This window comes from Cervus canadensis, chromosome 26, assembly GCF_019320065.1.
Source record: "Cervus canadensis isolate Bull #8, Minnesota chromosome 26, ASM1932006v1, whole genome shotgun sequence".
Taxonomy (NCBI): domain Eukaryota; kingdom Metazoa; phylum Chordata; class Mammalia; order Artiodactyla; family Cervidae; genus Cervus; species Cervus canadensis.
Window position 1 is genome coordinate 1,073,659 of NC_057411.1, and position 26,891 is coordinate 1,100,549.

The window sequence follows — 26,891 nt, forward strand, 5'->3', positions numbered from 1 at the left end:
TAATTTATATATCAAGATATTACTGTAGTGTATCATTTGTCTTCCAAATTTTAAATTGAGAGAGTACAAAAAGGGAGTTTATGGCTTGGTCATAGATGCCAGGGGAGAGGGGTGGGGGTAAGATTAAGTTCCCCAAAGCCTTTGCTATTGCTCCTAGCTTTAGAGCCCCCCACCTAGGTTTATGAAATAGAAGTGTAAGTACATAAATACACACACACACGTGTGTATATATATATATACATACATATATATTCAAACACCCCAAATGTTTTAAAATCTTTTTCTATGTAGTTGCACTAATTAAGATGGAAAATCAAGGTCTGCACATATTTATGTCATCATTTACCTTAAATATGGCTCAGCCACTCAGATGCTAAATAATTTGAGGTCCTTCTCTGGTTGTGTCTCAGCCAGGCGCCCTGACTCTCTGGACCACTCTCAATGGCTGTGCCCGTGGTGTCAGGCCGGGGCGGCCGTCGGTCGGGCCAGCGCTGTGGCCACTTAACAGCCCGCTGCTCCTGACAGTGGTGTGTGCATGTCAGGGACTCTGCTGCCTGCTGGCCCCTCTGCCCTCCGGGCCAGCCCAGGCTTGGATTCCTGGCACGGTTTAGAAAAGAAAAGGGAAGCTTTCTAAATACTGGCAGGCAGGTCAGCTTGCTTTCCAGCCCAGAGAGTCCAGCTCAGCAGAGACAATTTGTGTTGTAGTGTTGGCTCCTTGCATCTGACATGCATCCTAAATAAATATCCAGGAAAGGGTGATTTTTTTTTTCCTCTCTCTCTTTTTTTTTTATCAGAATGGCATAACTTGGAAAGTTACAGTATCTTTTCAGGGTTACTTCCAGACTAACGTTTACTAATCGTTACGATAGTAAAGAAAAGGAACTAATGTAAATCTTGATATTTTATGAAGCTGCTTCTATTGATGCTTATTCAAATATGAAAATAGCCGTCGACTTTTAACTCATATTCATATAACCTACCATGTAGGCAAGCATACTTTTTATGAAAAACATTTGAAATTGGAGATTAAAAAACCGAACATTAAGTTTTATGTTGTGCGGTATCGTGTGGTGGAGCAGCTTGACTTTGTCTTTTGTGTATGATTTAGTGGGCAGTCCTGACGTTGTTAGAGATGGCTGGTGGAGACAGTCTTTGATTTGGCCATTTCTCTGAGTGCAAGTTCTGCCTCTGTGTTATTGGCTCCGAGGCACATTTTACTGTTGCAGTGCCAGGAACTATAGACTCCATCCCAGGGCCCTGGCCTCTCAGACAGGCCACTTTCAGGCCAGTCCTTTGATTTATCTGTATTTGTTAAACAAGAGGGGGAGGGCCTTAGATTCCATTTCTGCTCTATGTTGTGTAAACGTCCACAAGATACGTATATTGTAAGAAATGTCAAGTGAATGAGATGCTTTCCTGTTTATTTTCTTGCCAGGAGCTTGTATTGTGCTAGTAATTCTGGGGAGGAGAAAGAGAAAGTGAATATGGTTCATTTGAGATCTGTCTTCTATTTGTGTTACTCAATTTGCCAGCATCAGTGGTATTTTTCTATTAAGCTTAAGTTCATTGCTGATAGGATGTTATAACTACTGAAGTTATTTTTGTTTTGCCTTACAATTCACATGAAAATTTCATGAGCTATATTTTAACATTTGGTTGGGAATTTAACTTTATTGTCAAAATATTTCTAGCAGATAGGTTGGTAGTTCTATGTTGCATCTTATTTAATAAGTATCAAATATAATGGCAATAGTATTCAATTGTATCAGAACATTTATTTCCACTTTTGAGCTTTATTTTTTAATAGTCTTTTTGCAGTATGGGAAATAAATGACACTGAATTTTCCCCTTTTTCCCCTTTTTCTTTTAAAGACTTTCAGCTGAACTCTCATCTCTCAACACTGGCAAATATTCATAAGATCTACCACACCCTTAATAAGCTAGTAAGTCAATTTTTTAAAGACAAAACTACCAGCTGTTCAGTTGTTTTAAGTGTATTTGATAAGAATTTAGATTACGGATATTAAGATATCAGCTGTTTATGAAAATATTGAATTTTAAAACTTGCTGTATGGTGTGTGATTTCTTGGTAATAATGAACATATTTCTTGCAGAATCTAACAGAAGACGTTGGCCAAGACGATCACCAAACAGGTATCTATAAATGCTATCACTTCTTAATTTTCAATAAACTTCCTAATAGTTATGAAGGAGAAGCACTAGCTGAGAACACTCCATGTTGTTATAATACATCCCATTAGCAAGTTGTTCCTTGGTTGAGGATCTTTCTCAGATGTATAGCGGCAGCCATGCCTCAGCTCCTTCCCAGGAGGAGATGTGTTCTAGGGCTCTGGTTTATGACGGAGTACTTCAGTTCCTTTAATGGGGTTGGGGGTTCCCCAGTGGTTTGAAGATAATCATTACTAAAGTATTTTAGCTTATACTAAAAAGTAGTGCCGCTTGAAAGGTTTTCCATAAATGCTTGTTGACTTGAGATATAAAATGAGTTGATAGGGAGATAGGAGTGTGTCTGTGTGTTTTGTATGGGTCCTGAGGATTTGTGGGCTTCCCTGGTAGCTCAGATGGTAAAGAATCCGCCTGCAGTGTGGGGGACCTGGTTTTGATCCCTGGGTTGGGAGGATCTCCCGGAGGAGGGAATAGCTACCCACTCCAGTATTCTTGCCTGGAAAATCCCATGGAGAGAGGAGCCTGGCGGGGTACTGTTCATGGGGTTGCAAAAGCTGAGCAACTAACACTTTCTTTCACTTTGAGGATTTATGACTGGGAAAATTGAAAGTGGATTATTGTAAACAATTCTCTAGCCCTGTGGTTCTCAAACTCTAGCTGGCATTATAATCACGGCGGAGGGAAGGGCTAGTTTCAACGGGTTGCTCGGCTCTGCCTCCAGAGCTTTGGGGCAGGGCCCCATAATTTGCATTTCTGACCAGCTGCCGTGTGATCCTGATGGAGCTGGTCTGGAGATCACACTTTGAGAACCACTTCTTTAAACCATGATGATCACAAAGTTCAGAAACTTGCACTTGATCTATAGTTAGGATAACTTCCAGTGATAGTTATTAAAATATATTTTAAAGTTTCTGAAAGTTACCACAGTAATATATGAACACATGCTTGTTAGAGAATTGTTAGTTTGTTAGAGAATAGCACAAAAGCAAATGAAGGAAAAACCCTCCTTCAGTATGCTGTTTTAATACTTACTCCTTCGGATATTTTTGTACCTGCATGTGTTTTTATAGTAGTAGAGTAGTGTTTTGTTGTTGTTTTTTTTTTTTAGCATTGGTGAGCTCATAGTGTATATACTATATAGCATCAGGTTTTTTTTTAAATTAAATTTTATTAAAAAAAATTACCTTGGAGGTTGTTGGGATGTAGAACTCCCTACCCTTCCCCTCCAGACTGATTCAGGATCAGTTGAAAATTAGGCATAATAAGATGGATATTGAGCTAACAGTTGTGTTGGAAAACACAGCTGAGATGAACAGCAGAAATGCAGAAGCTCTTCAGTATTTCACCTGCATTAGACAGCCTCGCACACAATCACTGCCGTAGCCTGTAGAGCACCGCGTGCCTGGCCCACCTCCAACCCCCCACTTAGGGCAGTGGAGGGGTAGCAGCTTCTGCCGGCAGGCTGGGCTGAAGGGGCGTTCAGAAGGGGCTGGGCCCTCTGCTCAGTTCCCGTGCCCCCCATTACCAATTAGATCAGACACTCCTCCTTCCGGGGAAAGGAGTGAGAGAAGAGGAGGTGTGTTTTAGAAGGCCAGGCCACAGGTGAGGGTCCCTTCACCTGATCTTTCTGTTTTAGTAAGCCTAGGTCAGGACAGTCAAAAACCATTTCCTTAATAATTTTAAAAACAGTATATGCACATGATTTTATTTATTTATTTATTTTTTAAAATTTTTTCCATTTATTTTTATTAGTTGGGGGCTAATTACTTTACAATATTGTAGTGATTTTTGTCATACATTGACATGAATCAGCCATGGATTTACATGTATTCCCCATCCCGATCCCCCTCCCGCCTCCCTCTCCACCCGATTCCTCTGGGTCTTCCCAGTGCACCAGGCCCGAGCACTTGTCTCATGCATCCCACCTGGGCTGGTGATCTGTTTCACTTTATATAATATGCATGTTTCGATGCTGTTCTCTCGAAACATCCCACCCTCACCTTCTCCCACAGAGTCCAAAATTCTGTTCTGTACATCTGTGTCTCTTTTTCTGTTTTGCATATAGGGTTATCGTTACCATCTTTCTAAATTCCATATATATGCGTTAGTATACTGTATTGGTCTTTATCTTCTGGCTTACTTCACTCTGTATAATGGGCTCCAGTTTCATCCATCTCATTAGAACTGATTCAAATGAATTCTTTTTAATGGCTGAGTAATATTCCACGGTGTATATGTACCACAGCTTCCTTATCCATTTGTCTGCTGATGGGCATCTAGGTTGCTTCCATGTCCTGGCTATCATAAACAGTGCTGCGATGAACATTGGGGTGCACGTGTCTCTTTCAGATCTGGTTTCCTCAGTTTGTATGCCCAGGAGTGGGATTGCTGGGTCATATGGCAGTTCTATTTCCAGTTTTTTAAGGAATCTCTACACTGTTCTCCATAGCGGCTGTACTAGTTTGCATTCCCACCAACAGTGAAAGAGGGTTCCCTTTTCTCCACACCCTCTCCAGCATTTATTGCTTGTTGACTTTTGGATAGCAGCCATCCTGACTGGCGTGTAATGGTACCTCATTGTGGTTTTGATTTGCATTTCTCTGATAATGAGTGATATGCACATGATTTTAAAAGAAGTGTCTCAAAAGTATAAAAAAGCAAAGGTTGCCATCTAGTTTTATGAGCCCCAGCTCCCATCCCCCTCTAGTACTACACCCTTGACTCTCCAGAGACAACTCTTATATTCTTGTATTTGTTTCCCAAATGATAATGATGATATATTTTCCCCCAAATACAAGTATACATTTATATATGCCTCTTGTTTTTGTCACTCAGTGTATCTTGGAGATCTTTTTATAGCACATTTATGAAGCTTTATTTTTAATGACTGCATGATTTTCTATCTTGAGACTATATCATAATGTGTTTCTGTTGATGCACACTTAAGTGTGTTTAACTTTTAGCTACTACCAATAATGCTGAATATAATTTTCAGGGCCAGTTCTAATAGTTAAGAAAAAGCACATTTCTGTCTTCTTATTCTGGAAAAATACATTGGTAGGCACTGGAGATCTTTTAAACTTGATAGTTGTTTTGGTTTTTTAAAACTGAATTTTTTGTTGGTAGAGAGTTTCGGCTGTCTTTCCCTTGGCTATGATAATGAAGCATCTAAGTTTGCATCTTGTACATTATTTAGTTAATGTTGAACTTTGGATTTAAGTGAGTATTGTTACTATAGTAATGTCACATTTAAATATTTAACCTGAACGTGGCAGTTTAATAACTGGGGGCTATAATTCAGGAACACTAAAGTGGAGAGTGTGTTTGGCCTTGCACCTCTTCTTTTGCCCTTGGGGACATTGGATGTGTCTGATGTTTGGTACATGACTTGCTGGTGCAGTGTCTGGTACCTCATATGTGCCAGTCCATGTCAGCTAGCATTGGTAATTTCTTAGAGTAGTCCATTTCATTAACATTTTCCCATCTGGTTATAGCATCACTTGTGATTATCATATCTGACAGAGCATACTTGAAAAATTAAACAACATAAAATCTGTGATGTTTGGAAATGTGGGAAAGTTAATCACTGTAGTGCCTCTTTGAATCTCTTCGTTCAAGGGTAGACTGAGCAATTTCTATACCAACTGTATATGGAAGAGCGAAACCAAGTGCAAGAGGCCAGTATCTTTCTCCTCTCTTTCTTTTAATACTTTTCTTTGGTTCTTTCAGTCTTCTTACCACCAAAAAAGGAAAAGGGGAGAGAGTGTACATTAGTATTGGAGAAACAGCCCAAAATAGTGGGCCTGAATTTAAAAAGCCAGAGAGGACCAATAGTAATAATAATAGTGAGGGAGGATGATAGATGTTGGAAGTCGTATTGTTTAGAGAGAAAGGAAAGGAAATTTTTTGGTCTTTAATAGTAGGATAAAAATTGCACACTTGGACACTGAAGTTTTACTCAAGCAAGTAAGTAGTTCAGTGGTGTGTTTAAGAAAATGAAATAAAATATTTTGATACTGATAAGATGTCTTAAAATACAACCTATTTATCAACTTTGGAGGAGAAAATGGCAACCCACTCCAGTATTGCCTGAAAAATTCCATGGACAGAGGAGCCTGGTGGGCTACAATCGATGGGGTTGCAAAGAGTCGGACACGACTGAGCACACTTGCATTTATCAACTTAAATGACTATACCTTTGTGAAATTGTTCTGTGAAAAAGCTATATAAAAATTATTGAAGTGGCGGAATGAACATATAAAATGTTATTAAGTGAGTCAAGGTTATATGATACAACAAACTCATAATGAAAATTCGATAGTGAGATTTTTGTATTGGAACATGCATTTATACTAAGTTTGGAAAAGTCAGAAAAAGATCTCTAATTGTATAGAGCTCTTATTTGAGGATGAAACTGGACGCACAATTTAATATGTCGTAGGAGAATTAATTCCTGAACAGGACCTTTTTTTAACTTGAGGCCCACAAGCAAAATGATTAAATTAAAAAAGTAGCGGAGCAGCTACTTAGATAGCATTTATTAGGAATAACATACTTAGTTAAATTATTATGAAAACAGCCAGCTGCATAGGCATTAAAAGGCTTTGTGGTTTGATCCAGGTGAACTCAGTTTGCTGTTTAAAATTGATTTTTCTGGGACCAACTATTAGATATGTTTAAAATGTTGCAGTATTTCTAATTGTTTAATGTTAGAAGAAGAGCTACAATTCATTGACTGATTTATTTGAAAATACGGTCAGATTTATTTGAAAATATGGTCAGTTAATAGCCTAATTTATTTGTTCTCCTTAAACACTGAACCAAAAAGAAATGAACCTGAACTCAATCATAACCTTTGGTTAAAAAATAGAAACAATTTCTGTTGTCTTCCTAAGGATCATACAAACACTTCAGCATCAAAAGTGTTTCTAATGAGGGGAGGGTTTCAGAGTCACTGTCTATCTAATGGAGAGATATTGCAGACTGAACACCAGAATGCCTGTCACTGTAATGTGAAGGAGCCTGAATCATAGTTTGGGATTACTAGTTGAGATTATTCATCCCTTCATCTTCCTACTTCTTTACTATTATAATAAAAAGGCCTTTCCTTTTTCGTAAGTGCCTGCCAAACGTTTCTAATGAGATTTAAGGTGGATTCCTAAAATCTTCTTTTTTCCTCTTTTTTCTTTGTTGTTGCTGTTGTTCCGTTGCTCATTCGTGTCCGACTCTTTGACTCCATGGACTGCAGCACGCCAGGCTTCCCTGTCCTTCATGATCTGGAGTTTGCTCAAATTTTTGTCCATTGAGTCAATGATGCATGATTGGCAAACGTTGGAAACTTGTAACTCTGATCATTTCCCTCCAAAAAGGCTATAATATGATTGGAAGAGAAACCAGAGTATTAACTCTGATCATTTCAAATGAATTTGTGGGTTAGTTAGCTTTTATTTGTTAATTATTTATTGAATAGGAACTTTGAGGAGCTCAATTTACTGACCAGTTTTCTTATATGTCGAATTGGGGTGGTAATAATACCTCTCAGGTTTGTGATGATAACTTTGAAAGTGCTTTGTAGTTATTAATTGAAAACATCAGCCTTAATATTTTGCCTCTTTACCGATAATGGCAGATTATTTGTACCTAAGTGCATACTTGTAGCAGGTTAAAATAGCTAAAGCTTCTTTAAAACAGATAAACATTCCATAAGATTCTTGTTTATATTATTTGCTTACTAAATTTTCAGTGTAAAATAAGTATAATTCAGGTAGATTAAGTGATTCAAGTTCTGAGGCAGTAAAGTCTAAATTTAATGATACCGATAAATACAAATTTGTGAACCATTCATTTGGATTTAAGTGTCTTGATTATAAAAAGACATCACAGAGTTATTTTAAGAAGCAAACATTCTCAAATATTTGTGTTTAAAAAAAAAAAAAATCCTACCTGCCAGGATACTTGAGCCAAGTACTTGTCTTAACTGATAAATGGGCGAAAAAATCTGAAATGGTGGTGTATTACCTATTCATAGGTGTTTCAACCTCTGGAAATGTCCTTACTTCTTAGCAGAATTTGATTTACAAATGTTTTAGGAACACATTTATTCCACAAGTGTTTCTTCAGAGTCTCCTCTAGGATATGTATACCTTACCACTGTATAATGATACTGTATTAGCTCTGTCTGCACAGGTGAACCAGACAGAACCCTGCAAGCCCAGATGTACTTTGGTGCATGGACTTAAAAATCTTGAGTTGTTGCTTTTGCTCAGGTGGGATCCCTGAAGCCATACTGGGGGCTTGGGGCTACCCCGTCTTGAGTTGCATGCTGTCTATATGTTTCTGTTGACTTGGTTCATGTCCCCAAATTATTTTAGGTCAGCTTGTTTTCTTCAGCATTAAACAGTTGCTTTTGAGCTAGCCTGAAGCTGAAGTCATCGAGTTCCGGGATTCTGCCTGTAGAGCTGTGTTGTGTTGTCCTCTCTGACTTCTCTGGGATGTGAGTTGGACACATTCGTCCTGGGAGGTGGGGGTGAGAGGGTCGAGGAGCCAGTAGGTGCCTGAGCTGTAGCAGGCATCAGGAATGAACAGACACTGTTGCATTGTGAAGGACGGCTCCTGACAGTCACTTGCTTACGCCCATGATTCGAGCAGAGACATCTAAATGGGGGCCACGTGAATAAGTAAAAGAACAAAATGCCACATTTGAGATGCTTTGGGGCTAAAATATGAATACGTTTTATGCCAGGAAAAGTGATTTGTGAAACTTTAACAGAAAGCATTCATTAGTAAGAAAAAAAAAAGAAGAAAGTTGAGAAAGTTAGTTAACTTATTTATGATGGCAGTGTTTCCACGAAGAGGCAACGGTAAAGGAGCTGGTGGTGGATCAGATCTTACTGGTGAATATTGGTGGAAACATTGTTTTAAATGATGTTCGTCTTCCCCCAGGCTGGGGAGAGGTGTGCATTTCCTGTGTTCTGTGAACACTGGTGGGAGGGGGAGGTCACTGCCGGACTGAGTGCTCAGAGCGTGACTGTGACCGGTGCCGGGGGACAGTGTCTGTCCTTCACACCTGCGCATCCAAAAGGGAGAAGCAAACCTCAAGTTGCTCCTTTCCGAGAAGCGTGGCAGGCTTTCTGGCAAGTTGGGTCACACTCTAGTTCTGCGAGCCCCACCCCGAGGCACTACTGGACAAGAATAAATCTTGCCTGGTGGCAGTCTGCAAAAGCCGGGGGCTCTGCCCCCCTCAGACCTCCTCCTGGGGTGTCAGGGTAAACAGGACTGGGTTCGCAGGGAGGACGGATGGGTATGTATGGTGGCGACACTTGCTCTGGCTCTTCTTGCTATTCTTGCTACTGTTGTGAGAGAGATGTGAGGCTGTCTAGTGTCTGAAGAATCTGAAGAATCAACCCCCACCCTGGTTGAGCTCCGGGAAGGGTGGCCGAGGGTCATCTTTCCAGCCTGGGGGGCTCCACCTGTGCACTGAGGAGCCAGCCGGCTCCAACAGCCAGTGCTGGACCCCCGCTCACTGGCGCCACTGTCCTGGTTTGTTTCAGGAGAGGTGCTTTTGGCTGGCCTCTTCCTAAAGCACATTGCCTGGAGGTGGAAGCCTGAGTGTGTCCAGGATTTAGGTTCCAGTCCCTGCCCTTGTTCTTTTCAGGTTGGAACCGTTAGCTACTGGCATCTCTCTCCCTGCGTTCTGAACAGCCTTCTGCAAAGAGCTGTCCCTGCTTTGCAGATTGCTGGGTCCCTTCCCCAGCCTCACCCCTCCGCCTCCACCCCTTGCTGCTGCCTTTTACTGCTGCCTGCCCCGCCCCCACCCACTGCCTAGCTCACTCCTCCTCCTCAAGCCTCTGGGAGGACAGCACACTCACCCAGGTTTTCTCCCCACCCAGGTCCTCATCTTCTTTTCCCAGTCCCCAACATCCACACTCCCCCAGGCTCTATGTGCTTCCCTGGTAGCTCAGCTGGTGAAGACTCTGCCTGCAATGCAGGTGACCCCAGTTCGATTCCTGGGTTGGGAAGATCTGGAGAAGGGATAGACTACCCACTCCAGTATCCTTGGGCTTTCTTGGTGTCTCAGATGGTAAAGAATCTGCCTGTAATGCAGGAGACCTGGGTTTGATCCCTGGGTTGGGAAGATCCCTTGGAGAAGGGAACAGGTACCCACTCCAGTGTTCTGGCCTGAAGAATTCCATGGACAGAATAGCCTGGCGGGCTACAGTCAGTGGGGTTGCAAAGAGTCGGACACGACTGAGCTACTTTGACCTTTCCCAGGCTCTGGCCTCGGTCCCCTGCTTCTCAGCCTCTGCTGCCGTGGCCCTGAGACAGTGGCAGTGAGCGGTGGCAGGGAGCCAGGGCCTCGCTCCTGGGACGCCTGGGTTCCATCCTTGGTCCCACCTGCTGCTTTCCAGCCACTGCTTCATCGCTCTGCCTGAGTTTCCTTATGTGTAAGAATGGGGATGCTAAGGATGCCCTCCATCGTAGGGTGGTTGTAAGGATCAGGTAAACGTGGAACTCTGGCCTGAGCGCATATCTCTTTTGTGAAACTCAGTTCCCAGCATCTGTCTACACGTGACGCTTGGCACCTGAGCCCTTGCTGAGTGGGTGTTTTTCCCTCAGAACACTCCTGAGGAGTTACCTCAGAACACTCCTGAGAAGGTCTCATTTTCAGATGGTGAACCAGAGACCCAGGATAGGTCATTGACTGCCCAAGCCACATGAGCAGGTGAGGAGCCGGAGCTCACGCCCGGAGTGCAGGGCACCCGGCCCCTAGTGCCTGGCTCTCTGAGGGCCAGCCTCTGACCAAGGCCCTGGCGGGTGAGCAGAATGCCGTCCAGAGTTCACCGCTTAGCATTTCCAAGACCTTGGGACGTCTCTTGAATGCCTGATCCTTAGCTTTTCCCATCTGTCAGTAGAGATCATTATCTCTGCCCTGCGTGTCATTCAGGGTTTTTTTTTTTTTTTAATTATTTCTTATTTATTTATTTATTTTTTTGGGTTTTGTCATACATTGACATGAATCAGCAATAGATTTACACGTATTCATTCAGGGTTCTTGTGGGAACCAATGACACAGTACTTGTGCCAGGATGGGGTTGTAATTGTCTTTTAATTTACAATGGTTTAAAACAGTCTGAAGTGAGACTGTCTGGGTTTGAATTCCAGTTTTGCCACTTACCTGACCTCTTTCTGCCTCCATTTTCTTATCTATGTAGGCATTATTATTCTGTTTTCGTAAACTTGTCATGAGATTAAGTGAGTTCATACATGTGAGTGTTAAGAGCAGGGCCTGGCATATGGTAAGGTCTCAACAGGTGTACTGTGATGGTGTTACATTTTTAATATCTTTTACCAAATTGAAGCTATGTCTCAGAGAACCCTGACCAAAAGACAAGAATCTTCTTTAAGTGGTGAAACAAACTAAAAAGTTCTGTGGAAATTTTGCTGAAGATCATATCAGGCTTTTGCCCGAAATCCAAATTGTGTGTGTAACGTTTTCTCAAAGAGGAACTAAAAACCATATTTTCACCTTATAGCATTTACAGGTGACATATAAACCCTTTGTAGCATAAACTGTGAAAGCTCTTCATTCAGTGGTGGTGTTCAGAAGGGTTTCAATGTGGCAGTCCTTACTTTTATGCTCTTCACTGTGTCTTGTAGGAAGTCTGCGGTCTTGCAGTTCTTCAGACTGCTTTAGTAAAGTGATGCCGCCGAGGAAAAAGAGAAGACCTGCTTCTGGAGATGATCTATCTGCCAAGAAAAGTAGACACGATAGGTACGTTGCAGAGACAGTGGATCCACGTTGATGGCATACGTGCCAAAGAGGCACATTGATCCATGAGCCCAGTGTGAACCTTCCAAGTACACGAATACCAACTGGAATGTTGTTTTGGTTCTGATAGGCATACTTTCAAAGTGTAATTATTTCGTGATACTTAATGAGTGGGTTCATGAAATAAAAACAAATTAGGTAATCTGGGTTCTTAGAAATTTCAAGTTTTATCTTAGTCCATTGATCCACCAAAACTGGTGTAGAGTTTCTTTCTTTCCTTTTAAGGGCTTGCTGTCTGTGCCTGTTGAGGACCTCAGGATTGGTATGTATCTGTTCTTTAAGAGGGTTTCGCTACCTGCAACAGGAGCAGGATTCCCGTAGCTGCTTTTGCAAGGACCTGGGCCACGTGGCTGAAGGGAGCTGCCTGTCCCCCAGTGTTCTGAGCCTGCCTGGAATATTAGCTGAGCTGACATTCCTTCTCTGAAGAGTGAGGATTTGTTAGGAGCCATGAAAACAAGACTGTTGAGACCACTTCTCTTTCAGACAAGTGACCTGCTAATTTCGGTAACTCCCGCGGTCTGTTAGATTGGCTTATTTTAGGCATCTTTACTGTTTCAGCCAGATTTTAATGGCCACTTTTGTTCTTTTTTAAACAATGAACAGACATCATAGTTTTAATCTTTTCTGCCTTTTCCTATCTTCCTCCATTCTGGCTCTGTAGGTCATTTCACTTCACTGATGTGGCCTGAATTGCCATATTGATAATCAGAGGGATCAGTTGAGATCTTTCTGCTTCTTTCTCATTGTGATGTTTCATATACTACAAGTCTTACAGGGTTAGAGAGATGGACTCTGAGAGCATGAAAATCGTGTCACTGTTCCTATCTCAAATGAGTGGAAAGTATTTGAAAAAACTGTAGCTGTGATTTAGAAGATAATCACCAACACAGTTTAGACCAGTGATTCAGCTTTATGAAACCAAGCTCCTTGACCATTTGGTGGTACAGATATGATTATCAAGGAATTGTTAAATTCTGATTATCACATAGCATGACTGTATGTATCACTTACTATTTTTTCACTGGGGTCTAAATTCTTCTAGTGTGATAAAGCCAGTTTAAAGTCTGTACAAGGCTGAATTTTCTTCACTAATTCAACCAGAACAGTATATCTCAACAATCTGAATGTAGAAACAGATAATGAGAACTGAACAGTCTAATATAAAGCCATATTTTTAAAGCATTTGCAAAAATGTAAAATAATGCCCCTCTTCTTATTTTTAAAACTAGAATTATTTTTCATTAAAATACAGTGTTTTAATACACACAAAAAAACTGGTAGTTGAGTTGCAGAAAGGTGTGAGGTACTCTCATTGATAGCATTTCATTGGTCACCCAGGGCATGGGGAGCTAATTCTATAGCTGGATGATTTAGTTGAGTTTCATTCTTGGTCTTTTTTGGAAAATTTTTATTTACATACCACAATGTGTACAGTTTTAAGTGTACCACTCAGTAATTTTTACTGAGTTTGAGTTTTGCAACCATCACTACAAACCAGTTTAGCTCTCACCCCAGTTGGATCCTTGATGCCCGCTTACAGTCAGTCTGCCCTTATTCTCAGCCCCAGGGAACCACAGATTCACTTTCTGTGCCTTTGTATATGCCTTTTCTGAACATTTCACGTAAATGAACCTTTATGTGAAATGCTTTTTTTTTTGCTTAGCATAGTTCTTTTGAGGTTCTTCCATGTAGTAGCATATATTATTTATTTTTTTCTGAGTGTTATTCCAGTGTCCTTTTTTATGTAGAATATTGTCAAGTAATTCAGACATTACAGTGTCTTATATAGGTCTCCAGTTAATTGACCAGTTACAGACTTTGAGCTGAGAAAAAAATGTCCAAACCCAGGACTAGAGCAAATCTGTTTGAACCCCTGGCCAGTATCCACCTTTGTTTCCAGGCGGTATGTCTGCTTTTTATAGAGGAAATACAAAACTAGTGGTTTGTGGTTTCAGTATCTTAGCACCCTATAACATATTTTGGGGTTTTTTGGGTATGAAAACCCAGAATCTCTAATTAGCAGTATATACAGATATCCTGGTGAAAGTCTCGATCGTGAATAAATGCTCACTTCAAAAGAATTATGTATGATACTATATGTTACGTAAGTAAAAGCTGTATTCATAAATGTTCATATATAAATAAGGGATAAAACTTATAACTTTTCTGTTGAAATCACTGTTTGTAGTGATGCTGATCCTTTTCCCCTCCCCAAGTAGGGACTGTCTTGCTCCTCAGCCCCATGCCGCCGTGAGATAAGGAATTCCTGACGAGGGTCACAGCAGGACAGGAGGAGGCCCTGTGCTTGCTGGCTCAGTTCTCCAGCTCCCGCACTGGTTCCACAGGGTGGGACACGCCAGGAGCAGGGCAGGAGCCAGGGTTGCTCTGTATTTCTTTTTCCTGAGGTTTTGTCCCCTGGAGGCTTGTTCATAATTTGATATTTCTTTTCATTTGCTTAACAAGTTCCTTGGAGGTCTCTACTATTGCCAGGTTCTTCCTTAGACTGTGCTCTATGCCCAGCCTGACTCAGATGACATGGGCATCAGGAGAACTTAATTCAGGAACACGATTGAATTCTAGGGTCTTGAGTTGAAGAAAACACCAGCGACATTTCTTCCTGCATCTCACTATTGTTCTGTATTGGTTCTGGCTAGAGAGGTAGGAAGGTGTATATAAGATACTTGTTCAGTTCAGTTTTTACTAGCTATTTGTGCACCGGAGAAAAACCTGTATTAAGAGCTTACTGTTTAATTCTATACTAGGTATGACTGTGTTTAAAACTATAGTTATTAAAGGTGATGCTTCCAGATGCAAGAAGTGGAGTGTTCTAAATGTATGTGAAATACCTATTGACTAGGTATCTGATTGGGTAATAAAATAAAAACTATTTGTTACTTAAAAAAACTCAGTATCTTTAAATAACTTCTAAAACTCCTTTCTCAATTTCTAGCATGTATAGAAAATATGATTCAACTAGAATAAAGACTGAAGAAGAAGCCTTTTCAAGTAAGAGGTGCTTAGAATGGTTCTATGAATATGCAGGTAGGTAATCATATCACCTAAGGCTGAGCCTCATAAAAATGCAGAGTACTTTAGAGGAAACTAAAGAATTTAAAAAAGTGCTTTTTAAATTTGGGGTGTGTGTCTGTGTGTATGTGTGTCTTCCTGTTTTCGAGAGGGAGCACAGTTAAACAAATCACCAAAGGTTCTATTTATAGCCAGCAGCTAAGCCAAAGAACTCGGAACACTAGAGGGAACTGAAAAGATGAAATGTACTTGGGAGAAATACTTTGGATTGCTAGGAAACCTGTTGAGAATGCTGGTAATGGGTGGCTGCTTGGTTCATGCGTCCAAGTTAAAATAGGCGTTGTTGCTTTGTACCTTTGTGTAGTGCAGTGGAATTTCTTATATTGTGTCTCTGTTTTGAAAGATCATTTGGCAGACAGTGTTGGTTTTGTCATTTCAAATATCTTAAAACCAATCCCATTTTTGCAGTTTATTATAACCAGTTGAATAATATTGAAATAAAAGGTTTGTTTTTGTGGCTGTGTATGGTGTGAAAAAAAGGGGAAAAGAAAAACTTTCAGACAAGTTTTGAACTGAAGGCTATTTTGCTTTTCCTCTTCCCCACCAAATTTCTATCCCAGCGTATGCACTTGACAGGTCCAGTGACCTTCAAACCGATTTTCTCAGTATCAGTCTCTACCCCCAATCAGGTCTATGTGTTGCCTGTTGTCTAATTTGAAGAAAAAAAAAAATGAGCAGATCACACATGTGATCACACATGTGATCTAACAATCCACTATACCCTTACCCCCACTTAAAAACCACTGCTACCTGCGGGAGAAAAGACAGCTAACTCACAGTGGTCTCTTGCCTGGAGTGTTTTTCTCCAGTTTTCCATTCGACAAACACATGGTGCATCTCTTAGCTTAATTAGCTTAATAGCCTTTGTACTCGTACAGGAAGGACATTGCTCATAACTGGTTTCCATGCCCTTTTCTTGGGTATCAGAATGAGAATTCTTCCTGAGGCCAGTGTTTTCCTCCCGCCCCACCCTTTTCTGATAAAAGTCTTGCCCTCTTTGGCCACAGAGATTGTTCCTGGGGCTTGCAGGTAACCCAGGTCAGGACCATCAGATAAAATGTCCTGGGGTTTTCAGATTGAAACTGGAAGAAGAGCCTCTTTCTCTTCTGGTGGTAGACTTGAACGGATGTGATCCTGATTTCCTGTAGTCTTTTGGATTTTTGTGAGCTACCCCAGTGTCTTTCTAATGAATTCTCTTTCATCACTTGAACTGATTTGAGCTGGGTTTTATTTGCAGGAATGGACACACAGTGTAAACACTTACATAGTATTAGAATTTGTCTGTTTCTCACGTTTACATCTTGAAAGCATGACTCTCTTGAAGACAGTTTGTTCCTAGTGAAAGTAGTCGGCACGTTTCCTGGTGTTCAGTACTTGGGTCTGAGTGATGGAGCATTTTCTCGTGTTCCTGTCACTTTGATTATGAAAATCTCTTGCTTTCTTATATTGGTTCACATTTATTGTAATGACATGTATTATAAGAAGGAAAGTTTAAACAGAAAAAGTACACTTAATCCCACCACCATCACACAGCCGTTTTGATACTGTTGTGTCCTCCTGTATAAGCAAATATAAATTTTTCCATAGTGAAAGCCACACTTCTGTTTGCCTTTAAAAGGAAACACAGTACAATTTTTCCTTCTTGATTGCTCTTCTCTGGTTCAAAAAGGTGACATTTGGGATAAAGATTAAGCCGCATTCTTTAGGTTCCTTGAGACCCCTGCCAGGTCGTTCATTGTGGGGTTCATTACTGCAAGAAGTTTCTGTGGTGTGGCTCTCCCTCTTTTTATACCCCCCTCCTTTTTTGGTATCTCATCAGGAAAATGACTTGAAATTGGGAATAACTAAAAGCCCCACCTGGCACCTTCTTTCATTTTTTAATACCCCAACCACATGAGTAAAAACTGTAGTTCAGTGTCATTCAGGAAAAACTCACGGTGAGGGGCCGCAGGAAGGTTGACGGGCTGCGCTGCGGGCTAGTCTGGGGGCAGAGAGTGAGGCTGCGGGCCCGTGCCTGGATGAGGGTCCCCCTGTGGGTGGTGGTGTTCCCTGGGAGACAGCCGCCCGCCTCGGGGTGACTCCCTGCCCGGAACAGAGTGGCGTGCAGGGCGGTAGGGGCTTTGGCGGTGCAGCCCCGTGACACAGCTGGACCTTTCTTCTCCCCAGAGCTCTCAGCTCCACCTCTGGCCCTGACCTCTGCCCTCTGCCCTCCGCCCTCCGCCCTCCCTTGGCCTGAGCCTAGCCCTCCTTTGCACCTCTTAGGATACAGCCTCTTGCCTTTTAAAATCCCTGTCAACTTAGTTTCTGACTCTCAGAGATTTGATAAAGGAAACTCCCTCGGCTGCGGCTCTTGTCCTGTTCTCTGGTTATAGGTTTACTCACTTTGGTGCTGTGGTACTCTAGTCCTCTGACTTTAGAAAGGGTTGCTGAGGGCAAGATTGGGGGAGTGTCTTATTTAGACCTCTGTCTGAAGCTGGAATCTCATTTCTTTTTCATTAAAATAACCAGCTATACATAAATAATTTAATAGCTTTCACCTTCTGAAGTATTATATCTAAGAGTAAGAGGTGAGAGCAGGTACCCAAGTGCCAACATTTAAGTCACACTGAAGCTCACACATGTGGGTTGTAAAAGTTCTGCAAGTCCTGACTGTAGGCTCTTCATCTCTACTTTGAATTAGGTTCTGTAGCAGAGCTGTGTTTTGGTTTACCAAAGTGAGGTTAGGGATCAGGAGCAGTGGGCTGTCGGTGAAGGAGACAGTGTGGCCCTGTTTGCCCCAGTGATGCAGTGTGGTGTGATTATGGAAACTGTACCATGATGGTCTTGGGCCCTCATGAAGAAGTTAAATATATTTAGTTAGGAGCCCCTGCTTAAAATAGCAGTGAAAGTGGGAGGACCGCTCTCTTCTAGATTATTGTCAGTATATCTACCTTCTAAATGTACCTCTAGTATCATATCACTAGGGCATTCCATAGCTTTTAGACCATCTCCCTCAAACCTGCTTTTAATCCACTTTGTGTTAGCCAGTGGCCTGTTTGTTAGATTGTTGTTTAGTTGCTAAGTCATGTCTGATTCTTCTGTGATCCCACGAACTGTACCCCTCCAGGCTCCTCTGTCCATGGGATTTCCCAGGCAAGAATACTCGAATGTGTTGCCATTTCCTCCTCCAGGGGATCTTTCCAACCCAGGGACGGAACCTGCATCTTCTGCATTGCAGGAGGACTCTTTACTGCTGAGCCACCTGGGAAGTCCTTTTGTTAGATTAAAATTGCTCCGTTCTACAGATAAATGATAAGTCTAGTGTCGGTACACCCATAAGCCCAGTGAACAATGTGATTACAAATAGATCTGAATGTGTGCATGGCAATGATAGTGAGGAGAAAGGAGAAGTTATTGTAGATAACAGGATTATGGGTAGCCTTTAAGTAATGTTGACTGATAAGCTCTATTTTAATTTTTTTAGGATAAAATATTAAAGTAATATGAGTCATGCTATTGGAAACCATGCTGTTAAAAACCTTGTTTTTTTATAAAATACACAGATGCAAGTGTATATAAGTAATATGACAATAGCATTGCATAAAATGTGAAAAAAAAGAAAAAAGCATGGGAAACTTAACGTCACCACTGCCCAGTGTAACTCAGCAAAGCTCTGAGGGCCTGCTGCATGCCAGGCTGTGGGGTGGGTGTGGACGGCCGGAGTGCTGCGCCTGGAGCTCATTTTGTTGTGTGATAAACAGACCAATGGAGACCCGCCATCACTGTGATGAGCATTGACAGGGAGGGGAGGTGGGCTTGGAGGGGGTGTGAGTGGGGCAGCCCGCTGGGAGACCCCCAGGCCCTGTGCCCAGGCAGGGAAACGGCAGGTGGCTTGCCAGGCTCAGGAATAGGTAGCAGAGAAAGAGGCTTTTTTTAGATCACAAAATATAGAAACCAAAGACAAAATTTTTTTAAGATTGTAAAGTGCTTTTTTTCCCCTCAGCTTTGTGTAACCACCTCCCAATGAGTCCTTTCAGTAGATACTAAAAACTCATCTGTTCCTACAAATGGAACCTCTTAGCAGGCTAGAAATAGATGGATACTTCCATCGGATATCATTGCTCTTTAATCTCAGCTCAGATACTTTACAGTAGTGGAATGATAAGGGCTATGAAACATGGAGTTCACACACAGTGGCCTACGGTGGAGTAGTGAACAGAATATCGGCTGGGTGTTTTTACAGGAAGATCACCAGATGGTAAAATAAAGCAGGGTACGGTCTGAACCGTGTGTGTGGATAAACAAGTTAAGAACCCCATCTCACTATATATTTGCACGTACATAAATACATAGCAGAATGGTCCAAGAGAATACATGCCTGCCTGGTAAGGAAGAGAGAAGGCAAGCTTTGTCTTTACTTTACTGCACTTGGACTTCTCTATTGAATGTTTCACCATATGAATGTATTCATGTATCGTTTGTGTAATGAATATGTGTGTGCACATGTAGGTATATGCACACGTGTGTGTGCTTAGTCACTCAGTTGTGTCTGACTCTTTGTGACCCCATGGACTGTTGCCCACCAGGTTCCTCTGTCCATGGGATTTTCCAGGCGAAGATATTGGAGTGGATTGCCATTTCCTCCTCCAGGGGACCTTCCCGACCCAGGGATCGAACCCGGGTCTTCTGCCTTTGCAGGCAGATCCTTTACCACTGAGACACCTGGGAAGCCCATATGCACACACAAACCCAGGTGATAAAATGCTAACTGTATTCCCGTTTGAGTCAAGAATGAGATGAGGGTGCCCATTCTCACTCTTTCTTATTTGCCATTGTTTTGGGAGGTTATTAGCTAATCCTGTTAGATAAAAAAGGGGCATAAATACAGGAAAATAAATAAATAATAAATAAATAAATACAGGAAATAAATAAATCATTCATTGAAGATGAAATGATTGTTGTGTACCTGGAGGCCAAAGAGAATTGCCTGAAAAACTTATAGAAATAAATATGTATATATTTACTGTAGCTAAAATTCTATAAAATAGCTTATTTGAGGAAGGATTTTTAAAGAAATTCTTCTGGGGTGTAGGGAAAGGTTAGAAGGAAAACTTTTGCTTTTTTGCACTTTTATTTTCAATTTTAATTGAAATTTCATATCATTGTATGTATTAATGTTGCCCCAAAAATTAAATTAAAAATTAAGTAAAGTTTTATTTGATTTTCCTGTAATAAGACAAAATTAAGGATACATTGAAAAACATGTAAAAGGAGAAAAAAGAGAAAGTCCCCAAAAAGATAACAGATTTGAATTATGTGAAAGGAAATTATTTGTGACAAAATAGCACATTTGTGATTAAAAGGCAAATAAAACAGGCAGAAAAAGTATTTGCTCTGGCTAGATTAGGTGGAAGAGCCTGAGTTTGGATTTTAAGAGAAGCCAAGGACTAGAAGAGAGAAGTGACACAGGACTGACCAGTAAGCGTGCAAGGTGGTTTTAATTGTCACCCTTTGTGAGAACAACCACCATATACTTTGTGATCTAGTTATTACTTTGCATTGAAATTACTCTTGCGCTTTATTTCCAATCTTGGTGGGCAGGGACCATGTATTATTCCTCGTCAGCTACTTCTGCAGTGAATAGCTCCAGGATGTGCCCAGTTGATAACATTTGAATAAAACAGGCATTTAGATGGATTCTGCTGATCTTGGCAGCTTGGTACATCTGAAGGCTGTGAAAGATTGTAGAGTGATTTTTGTATTCTGATATCCATCCATTCATTCAATAAAATTTATGGAGCAACTACTTCATGCCAAGGTAGTAGGTTGAGGTTATAAGAATAAATAGCTCTTACTCTGTTGGAATTTAGAAGGAAAGGTAGATGAGCTGGGACTCGATGCAGATGTGGGAAAAGTATTCCTAGCATTGCATGGGGACTGCCTGGCCCGGCCTCCATCGGTGGGAGTGGGGACGTTGGGAGGGCTGCCTGTGTGGTCCCGCCTGCAAGATGGAAGGAGCTCGCGTGAGAAGAGGGGAGAGGGAGGTGGACTGAGCCCCAAGAGTAGTACCACATGTAGTACCATGTAGTAGTACCACATGTCAGGGTATGTGTGCGGAGCGAACCATGGGTAGGCATTTCTGGATCCTAACTTTTATTCATTCAGCAGTATTTATTTGATTGTTTTATATCTGGGAAACTTGATTTGAAGGTGGAAAGTTATGAGGCTGAAGAGGAAGGGTGGCAATAGATCATAAAGAACCTTATTTGATATGCCAGAGACTTTGGACTTCATCCATAGATGGTAGGGAGCTTAAAATCAAAGGATTTTAAGCCAGGATGGAGTTTATGTTTGAGGTCGACCCTCCAGGTGGCTGTGTGCAGGGTGAGGCTCTGGAAATGGGGAGACCCTGAGGGTACTGCTGTGGTCATCTAAGTGAGAGAATGACGTCTGAATAGTAAGTCAGCAGTTAAGAAATATTTGGAAAGTAAAATTGGCGGGGCACTGAATCGTTGATTGGCTCTTGAGAATGTAGGAGAAGGGGGAACTGCGGGATGAGGCCTTCCGTTTCAGCTGGTGACCCGGGCTGAGACACTACGGAAGGATAATCTCAGCTACTCCAGGGAAGCCACATAAAACAGAGATGGGCTATGTCTACTGGATGTGGTGATTAGAGCTGATTGGTGGCCTTGGCAAGGGGAGTTTCCATGGAGGGAGAGGAACAGAAAACAGTTGCCGTGGTTGAAGAATGAGTGGGGATGCAATAGAGCTGTGATGTATGGACATTGCTTTCAGGAAGAGAGAGCTAACGTGGAGTGTGAAGAAAGGACTATTGCCTTGTGTAGAACAAAAAAAAGACTGCTTGATTTTTTTTTTTTTTTCTGTGTAAAAGAAACAATTATATTACTTCCCAGTTAATTTTATAAAGAATATTAGGTGGTTTTTTACTGTGTTTCCAAAATTTATTTTATGTGTTGAAATTATTGTCAAAATAAGAATAGAGATTTATAAGCTACTTTAAAGAATAGAAATTGAATACCTGTAACCTTTAACCTGTAATCTTTCGGAGAAGGCAGTGGCACCCCACTCCAGTACTCTTGCCTGGAAAATCCTGTGGATGGAGGAACCTGGTAGGCTGCAGTCCATGGGGTCGCTATGAGTTGGACACGACTAAGCGACTTCTTTCACTTTTCACTTTAACTCATTGGAGAAGGAAATGGCAACCCACTCCAGTGTTCTTGCCTGGAGAATCCCAGAGATGGGGGAGCCTGGTGGGCTGACGTCAATGGGGTCGCACAGAGTCGGACGCGACTGAAGCGACTTAGCAGCAGCAACCTTATCTTTAAATATCAATTATATGTACATCATTTGTAGGTTGAAGGACTCGGCCATAAATTGATGTAAATGATTGTGCAAAGCAGAGTCCTTTAAAGATAGAACTTAAATTCCAGAATATTTTTCAACTTATACTTGGTAATTTCTTCCTTCAGAAACGGTTTATGGTCCTTAGGTGTTATTTGATCTTAATAATAAGTATTTTAACAGTATAATGCTACAGTAGTGATTATATCTGTACATGGTTAGATTTACTTTGTATAAATTGCATTTCACACAGGTACTGATGATGTCGTAGGTCCTGAAGGCATGGAGAAATTCTGTGAAGACATTGGTGTTGAGCCAGAAAATGTAAGTCTAACTTACTAATTTGGGAAAATCAGTTGATCTGATTTGGTCTCTCAACAAATAATGCAACAGTAAAGAAGTAAGGATATGTTAGTTTTTATGAGGCAGTCTAAGAAATAAGTTCCATTCTGAATTGGTTTGTAAAGCAGAACTTTTTTTGCAGTTGATGTGGTGTAACTACAGTTAGTCATTTTTTTTTCTCATTTAATTTCTTAATTTCTTTAATTTCACTAATCAAGTAACTAGACATTTAAAAAGTGGTGTGTGCATGTGTACCTCCGATGACAGATAACTAGGGGACTGATGGCATTGTGTATCTTTGTCCTCCTCTGTGTTGTTCCAGCCTAATGTAGAGTTTGTCCAGGACTTTGAATAATTAATTATTTATAAGAGTTTTGAATAGGTTGTAATTATCAAGGATTTTTCACAGCTCCTTTACTTCCAGTTGAATTTAGCTTGGAAAGTGATTGATTTTTAGTGTAAAAACCCTAAGTATTTCCCTTAAAAAATTCAATTAGAAGTTTTGTACATGCTTAATTATTTTTGCCTAATTCTTATCATCATGTTATTATTGAATATTTTTCCTATTCCCACATCTGTCTTACTGTAAAATGAAAAATTATACAAATGCCCTGGCTCGTTAGCTATACAGTTTAATATTACAGCCCCCAGTTTAGCAAGTGCTTCTTACATCTTCAGTGAATTTATACTCTGGTAGTGCTCCCAAGGGATCATCCCTTTCATCAGAGCAAGCATTGGTAAAAGAACCTGGTGCCCATGCCGATATGTCATGCTCCTGGAGATTTCACCAAGAAATTTTATTAAAAATTTTTTGTTACCATTTCTATGCCTACATCTTCCCCACTTCCTCCCAGTAACACTTTAAATTTTCTAAAGAGCCTTTGGACTGATTTTTGCCTTGTATTTTTAATTTTAATGTGATCTAGTTCAGGTTGTTGTTCATTTGCCAAGTCGTGTCCAACTCTTTGCAACACCATGGACGGCAACATGCCAGGCTTCCCTGTCCTTTGCTATCGCCTGGAGTTGGCTCAGATTCATGTCTGTTGGCTCAGTGATGCTCTCTAACCATCACATCCGCTGCTGCCCTCTTCTCCCTTTGCTGTCAGTCTTTCCCAGCATCAGGGTCTTTTCCAGTGAGTCAGCTCTTTGCATCATGGGGCCAAAGTATTGGAGTTTCAGTCCTTCCAATGAATATTCAGGGTTGATTTCCTTTAGGATTGACTGGTTTGATCTTGTAGTCCAAGGGACTCTCAAGAGTCTTCTCCAGCACCACAATTCGAAGGCATCAATTCTTTGGTGCTCAGCCTTCTTTATGGTCCAGCTCACATCCATACATGACTGCTGGAAAAACCATAGCTTTGTCTATTCAGAACTTTGTTAGCAAAGTGATGTCTTTGCTTTTTAATATATTCTAGGTTTGTCATAGCTTTCCGTCCTATGAGCAAGCGTCTTAATTTCATGGCTACAGTCACCGTCCACAGTGATTTTGGAGCCTAAGGAAGTAAAATTTGTCATTGCTTTCATTTTTCCCTCATCTGTTTGCCATGGAGTGATGGGACTGGATACCATGATCTTAATTTTTTGAATGTTGAGTTTTAAGCCATCTTTCTGGGTCAGATGTCTTAATACATTATTCAGATTGGTGCAAAGGTCTGGGGACAGCTGGGTCAGTAGTGTTTTGCTTAATCTGGTCCATAGCCAGAAAAGAACATAGACAGAAAAGAACATTTCACTGACTTTAAGAAGGAAGTTTTCTGACAGGGAATGGGCTAAGGTTGACAAGTGTTTTCTGGAGGGCAGTGTAAGAGGGGCGAGAGTGAGCTGGCTCTGAGAGGAGTCCCGTTTCTACCCAGGGAGCAGCAGTCGGCATGTAATTGGGGGTGGACGCAGGGCCCGATGGTGGGGAGATGGGGCGGTGTCAGGCCGCAGGTGTCAGGGATTGAGTGGGCGTCTGCTCTCCGGGGAGGAAGGCCTGTTGTGTGGGGGAGTGCCACAGCTGCTTCTGAGCAGAAAAGTGGCAAGGCCCCGTGCTTTAAAGTGGCTCACCCCAGATACCAGCGTGTGTGTCGGTCGCTCAGTCCTGTCCGACTCTGTGGCCCCATGGACTGCAGCCCGCCAGGCTCCTGTGTCCATGGAAGTCTCCAGGCAAGAATACTGGAGTGGGTTGCCATTTCCTACTCTAGAGGATCTTTGCAGCCCAGGTATCGAACCCTAATCTCCTGCATTAGCAGGTGGATTCTTTCACCACTAGTGCCACCTGGGAAGCCCCCAAATACCAGTACTCAATAAAAAATAGTTGCTATTATTATCTTTTTTGGTAATTATGAGTCTTTGGTTCTCCATTTCTGTAGGAATAGAAATAATCTTGAAATGTTGAATCACATAGAAGACCAAAAGACCCAATTCAGACTGTTATTCTAAAGTATTTATTACTGTATTTCAGTTTAAGATGCCACTAATAGAAATTTTATTATTTTATTCATCACTTAAAGGGAAAAATGTTAAGTAAATCTGATAAGCCATAAGCTATGGATGCATCCCAGTTTTAAAGAAATTGTTTGAAAAACAGACACTGAAATAGTTTTTTAAAGGCTTATCTGTATTGATAAGTGAACACTTTAAAGCATTTAAAACCCTCGCCCCGCCTGATATTTATAGCTCATGAAATGTAAGCAGGCTTGTAAAATTCAGGTCAGCTTTCATTCACTGAGGTAACACTGAAGTGCTTTAGTTAGCTTCTTATTGGCTGTCCTGGGGAAAGGTCTGTTTTGTGTAAAGAAATTCCCATTGTAATGCCTGCTTTGGCTGTTTGGCCACATTACATGCATACTGTGTGTGTGTGTGTTCCTTTGCCATGACTGTTTTTTATTTTCTTAACTCAACAAGTGTTTGTGTGGAGTACTTAATCTTTCTAACAGAGGACTGAGTACAGACGCTGTCTGAGAACATAGCAGTGTGAATTAGAAAGTGTGTACGCCACACCTTGTTTGTGGACGCTGAGGTTGCTTCCATGTCTTGGCTTGCCTCATGTTTTATGTTATATCACCCTGCTTTCCTCTCACTGTCACCACCATCTGACCCAGTTGGGCACCATCTGACCCAGGTAGCAGTGTAATGGGGCAGTTCTTCAGGTGTAAAGAAATGAGAGTACCTGCCAAATGCCACGTTTGCTTGTCCCCAGCCAACTGTATTATAGAAATATGTATTTTCTGCCCATTGCCCTTTTTTTTATTACAACAGATAGACATACAGCCGTTCAGGGTATGTGTGGTCTCCAGCTGAGAACTTGAATTCCCTTCTCTATGAGTGACTGTCCAGAGATTGCCAGCCTTGCAGAGTGGCAGGCTGGTCCTAGGAAGGCCCCGTCCCACTTCTTCACCTCTCCAGGAATGGCATGCTTTGTTTTTAAGTTGCTCCTCATCTTGTCCTGGGTCTTGAAGTAGATGAGGTGGGAGGGCTTCCTGTTCTCTCCCCAATCTAGACGGCCTCAGCTCTGTCCTTGTGTAAGAACCCCAGAGAGCTTGCAGCTGGAGGCATCTTCAAAATGTAATTTTGTCTTCTATACCTTCAGGTATTTATTAAACTCAACCATAACTATCTCGGTGCCACCCTTTTCTCTAAAACATCTAAGTGAAGAAGTGATGATCAGTGCCACAAACCGGTTGTCACCGTTGCTCACATCAGCAGAGTTTCAGAAGAGCCACTCACAGCAAGGAAGGTGCCCACTGAGAGGTGCCCGAGGGCAGTCTGTCCAGCCTGTGCGTGTTGCAGGCGCAGCGCCATAGGCGTGGAGTGTTGGGCTGCATTAAAGTCATCTCCCCCCTTTTAGAGCTGAATTTACAAACATGATGTCCACTGTCTGTCCCACCACCTACCTTTTGGGTTTTAACACTCTGTTCTGCACATGTCTCTTCATTTTCACTTAAATATTGGAAACTGTTCCATATTTGTGTTGATGGCTCCGCTTCATTTGTCTCAATAGTGACATCGTTTTCCTTTGTGTAGAATGTGTTTAGCAAAGGTGTATTAAGTCGTCCCTTACTGGTAGGCATTTGGTTGTTCTCAGTTTTTTACTACCACAAATGGTCCTGTAGTAAGTCTTGAT

At 41.5% G+C, this 26,891-nt stretch overlaps 1 protein-coding gene across 5 annotated transcripts in view; it reads left to right on the forward strand.

Moving 5' to 3' along the window:
- Positions 1 to 26,891, forward strand: part of DCUN1D4 (defective in cullin neddylation 1 domain containing 4) — a 71,355-nt gene that overhangs the window by 20,948 nt on the left and 23,516 nt on the right. For 2 of the 5 annotated variants that reach the window (XM_043447855.1, XM_043447858.1), the window contains exons 2-6: positions 1,873 to 1,943; positions 2,115 to 2,154; positions 11,845 to 11,959; positions 14,967 to 15,058; positions 22,698 to 22,768. In XM_043447855.1, the coding sequence (XP_043303790.1) occupies positions 1,873 to 1,943; positions 2,115 to 2,154; positions 11,845 to 11,959; positions 14,967 to 15,058; positions 22,698 to 22,768 (389 nt within the window). Of the gene's footprint in view, positions 1 to 1,872; positions 1,944 to 2,114; positions 2,155 to 11,844; positions 11,960 to 12,241; positions 12,279 to 14,966; positions 15,059 to 22,697; positions 22,769 to 26,891 lie in introns of all 5 variants that reach the window. The other 3 variants (XM_043447859.1, XM_043447857.1, XM_043447856.1) reach the window with 3 other exon arrangements.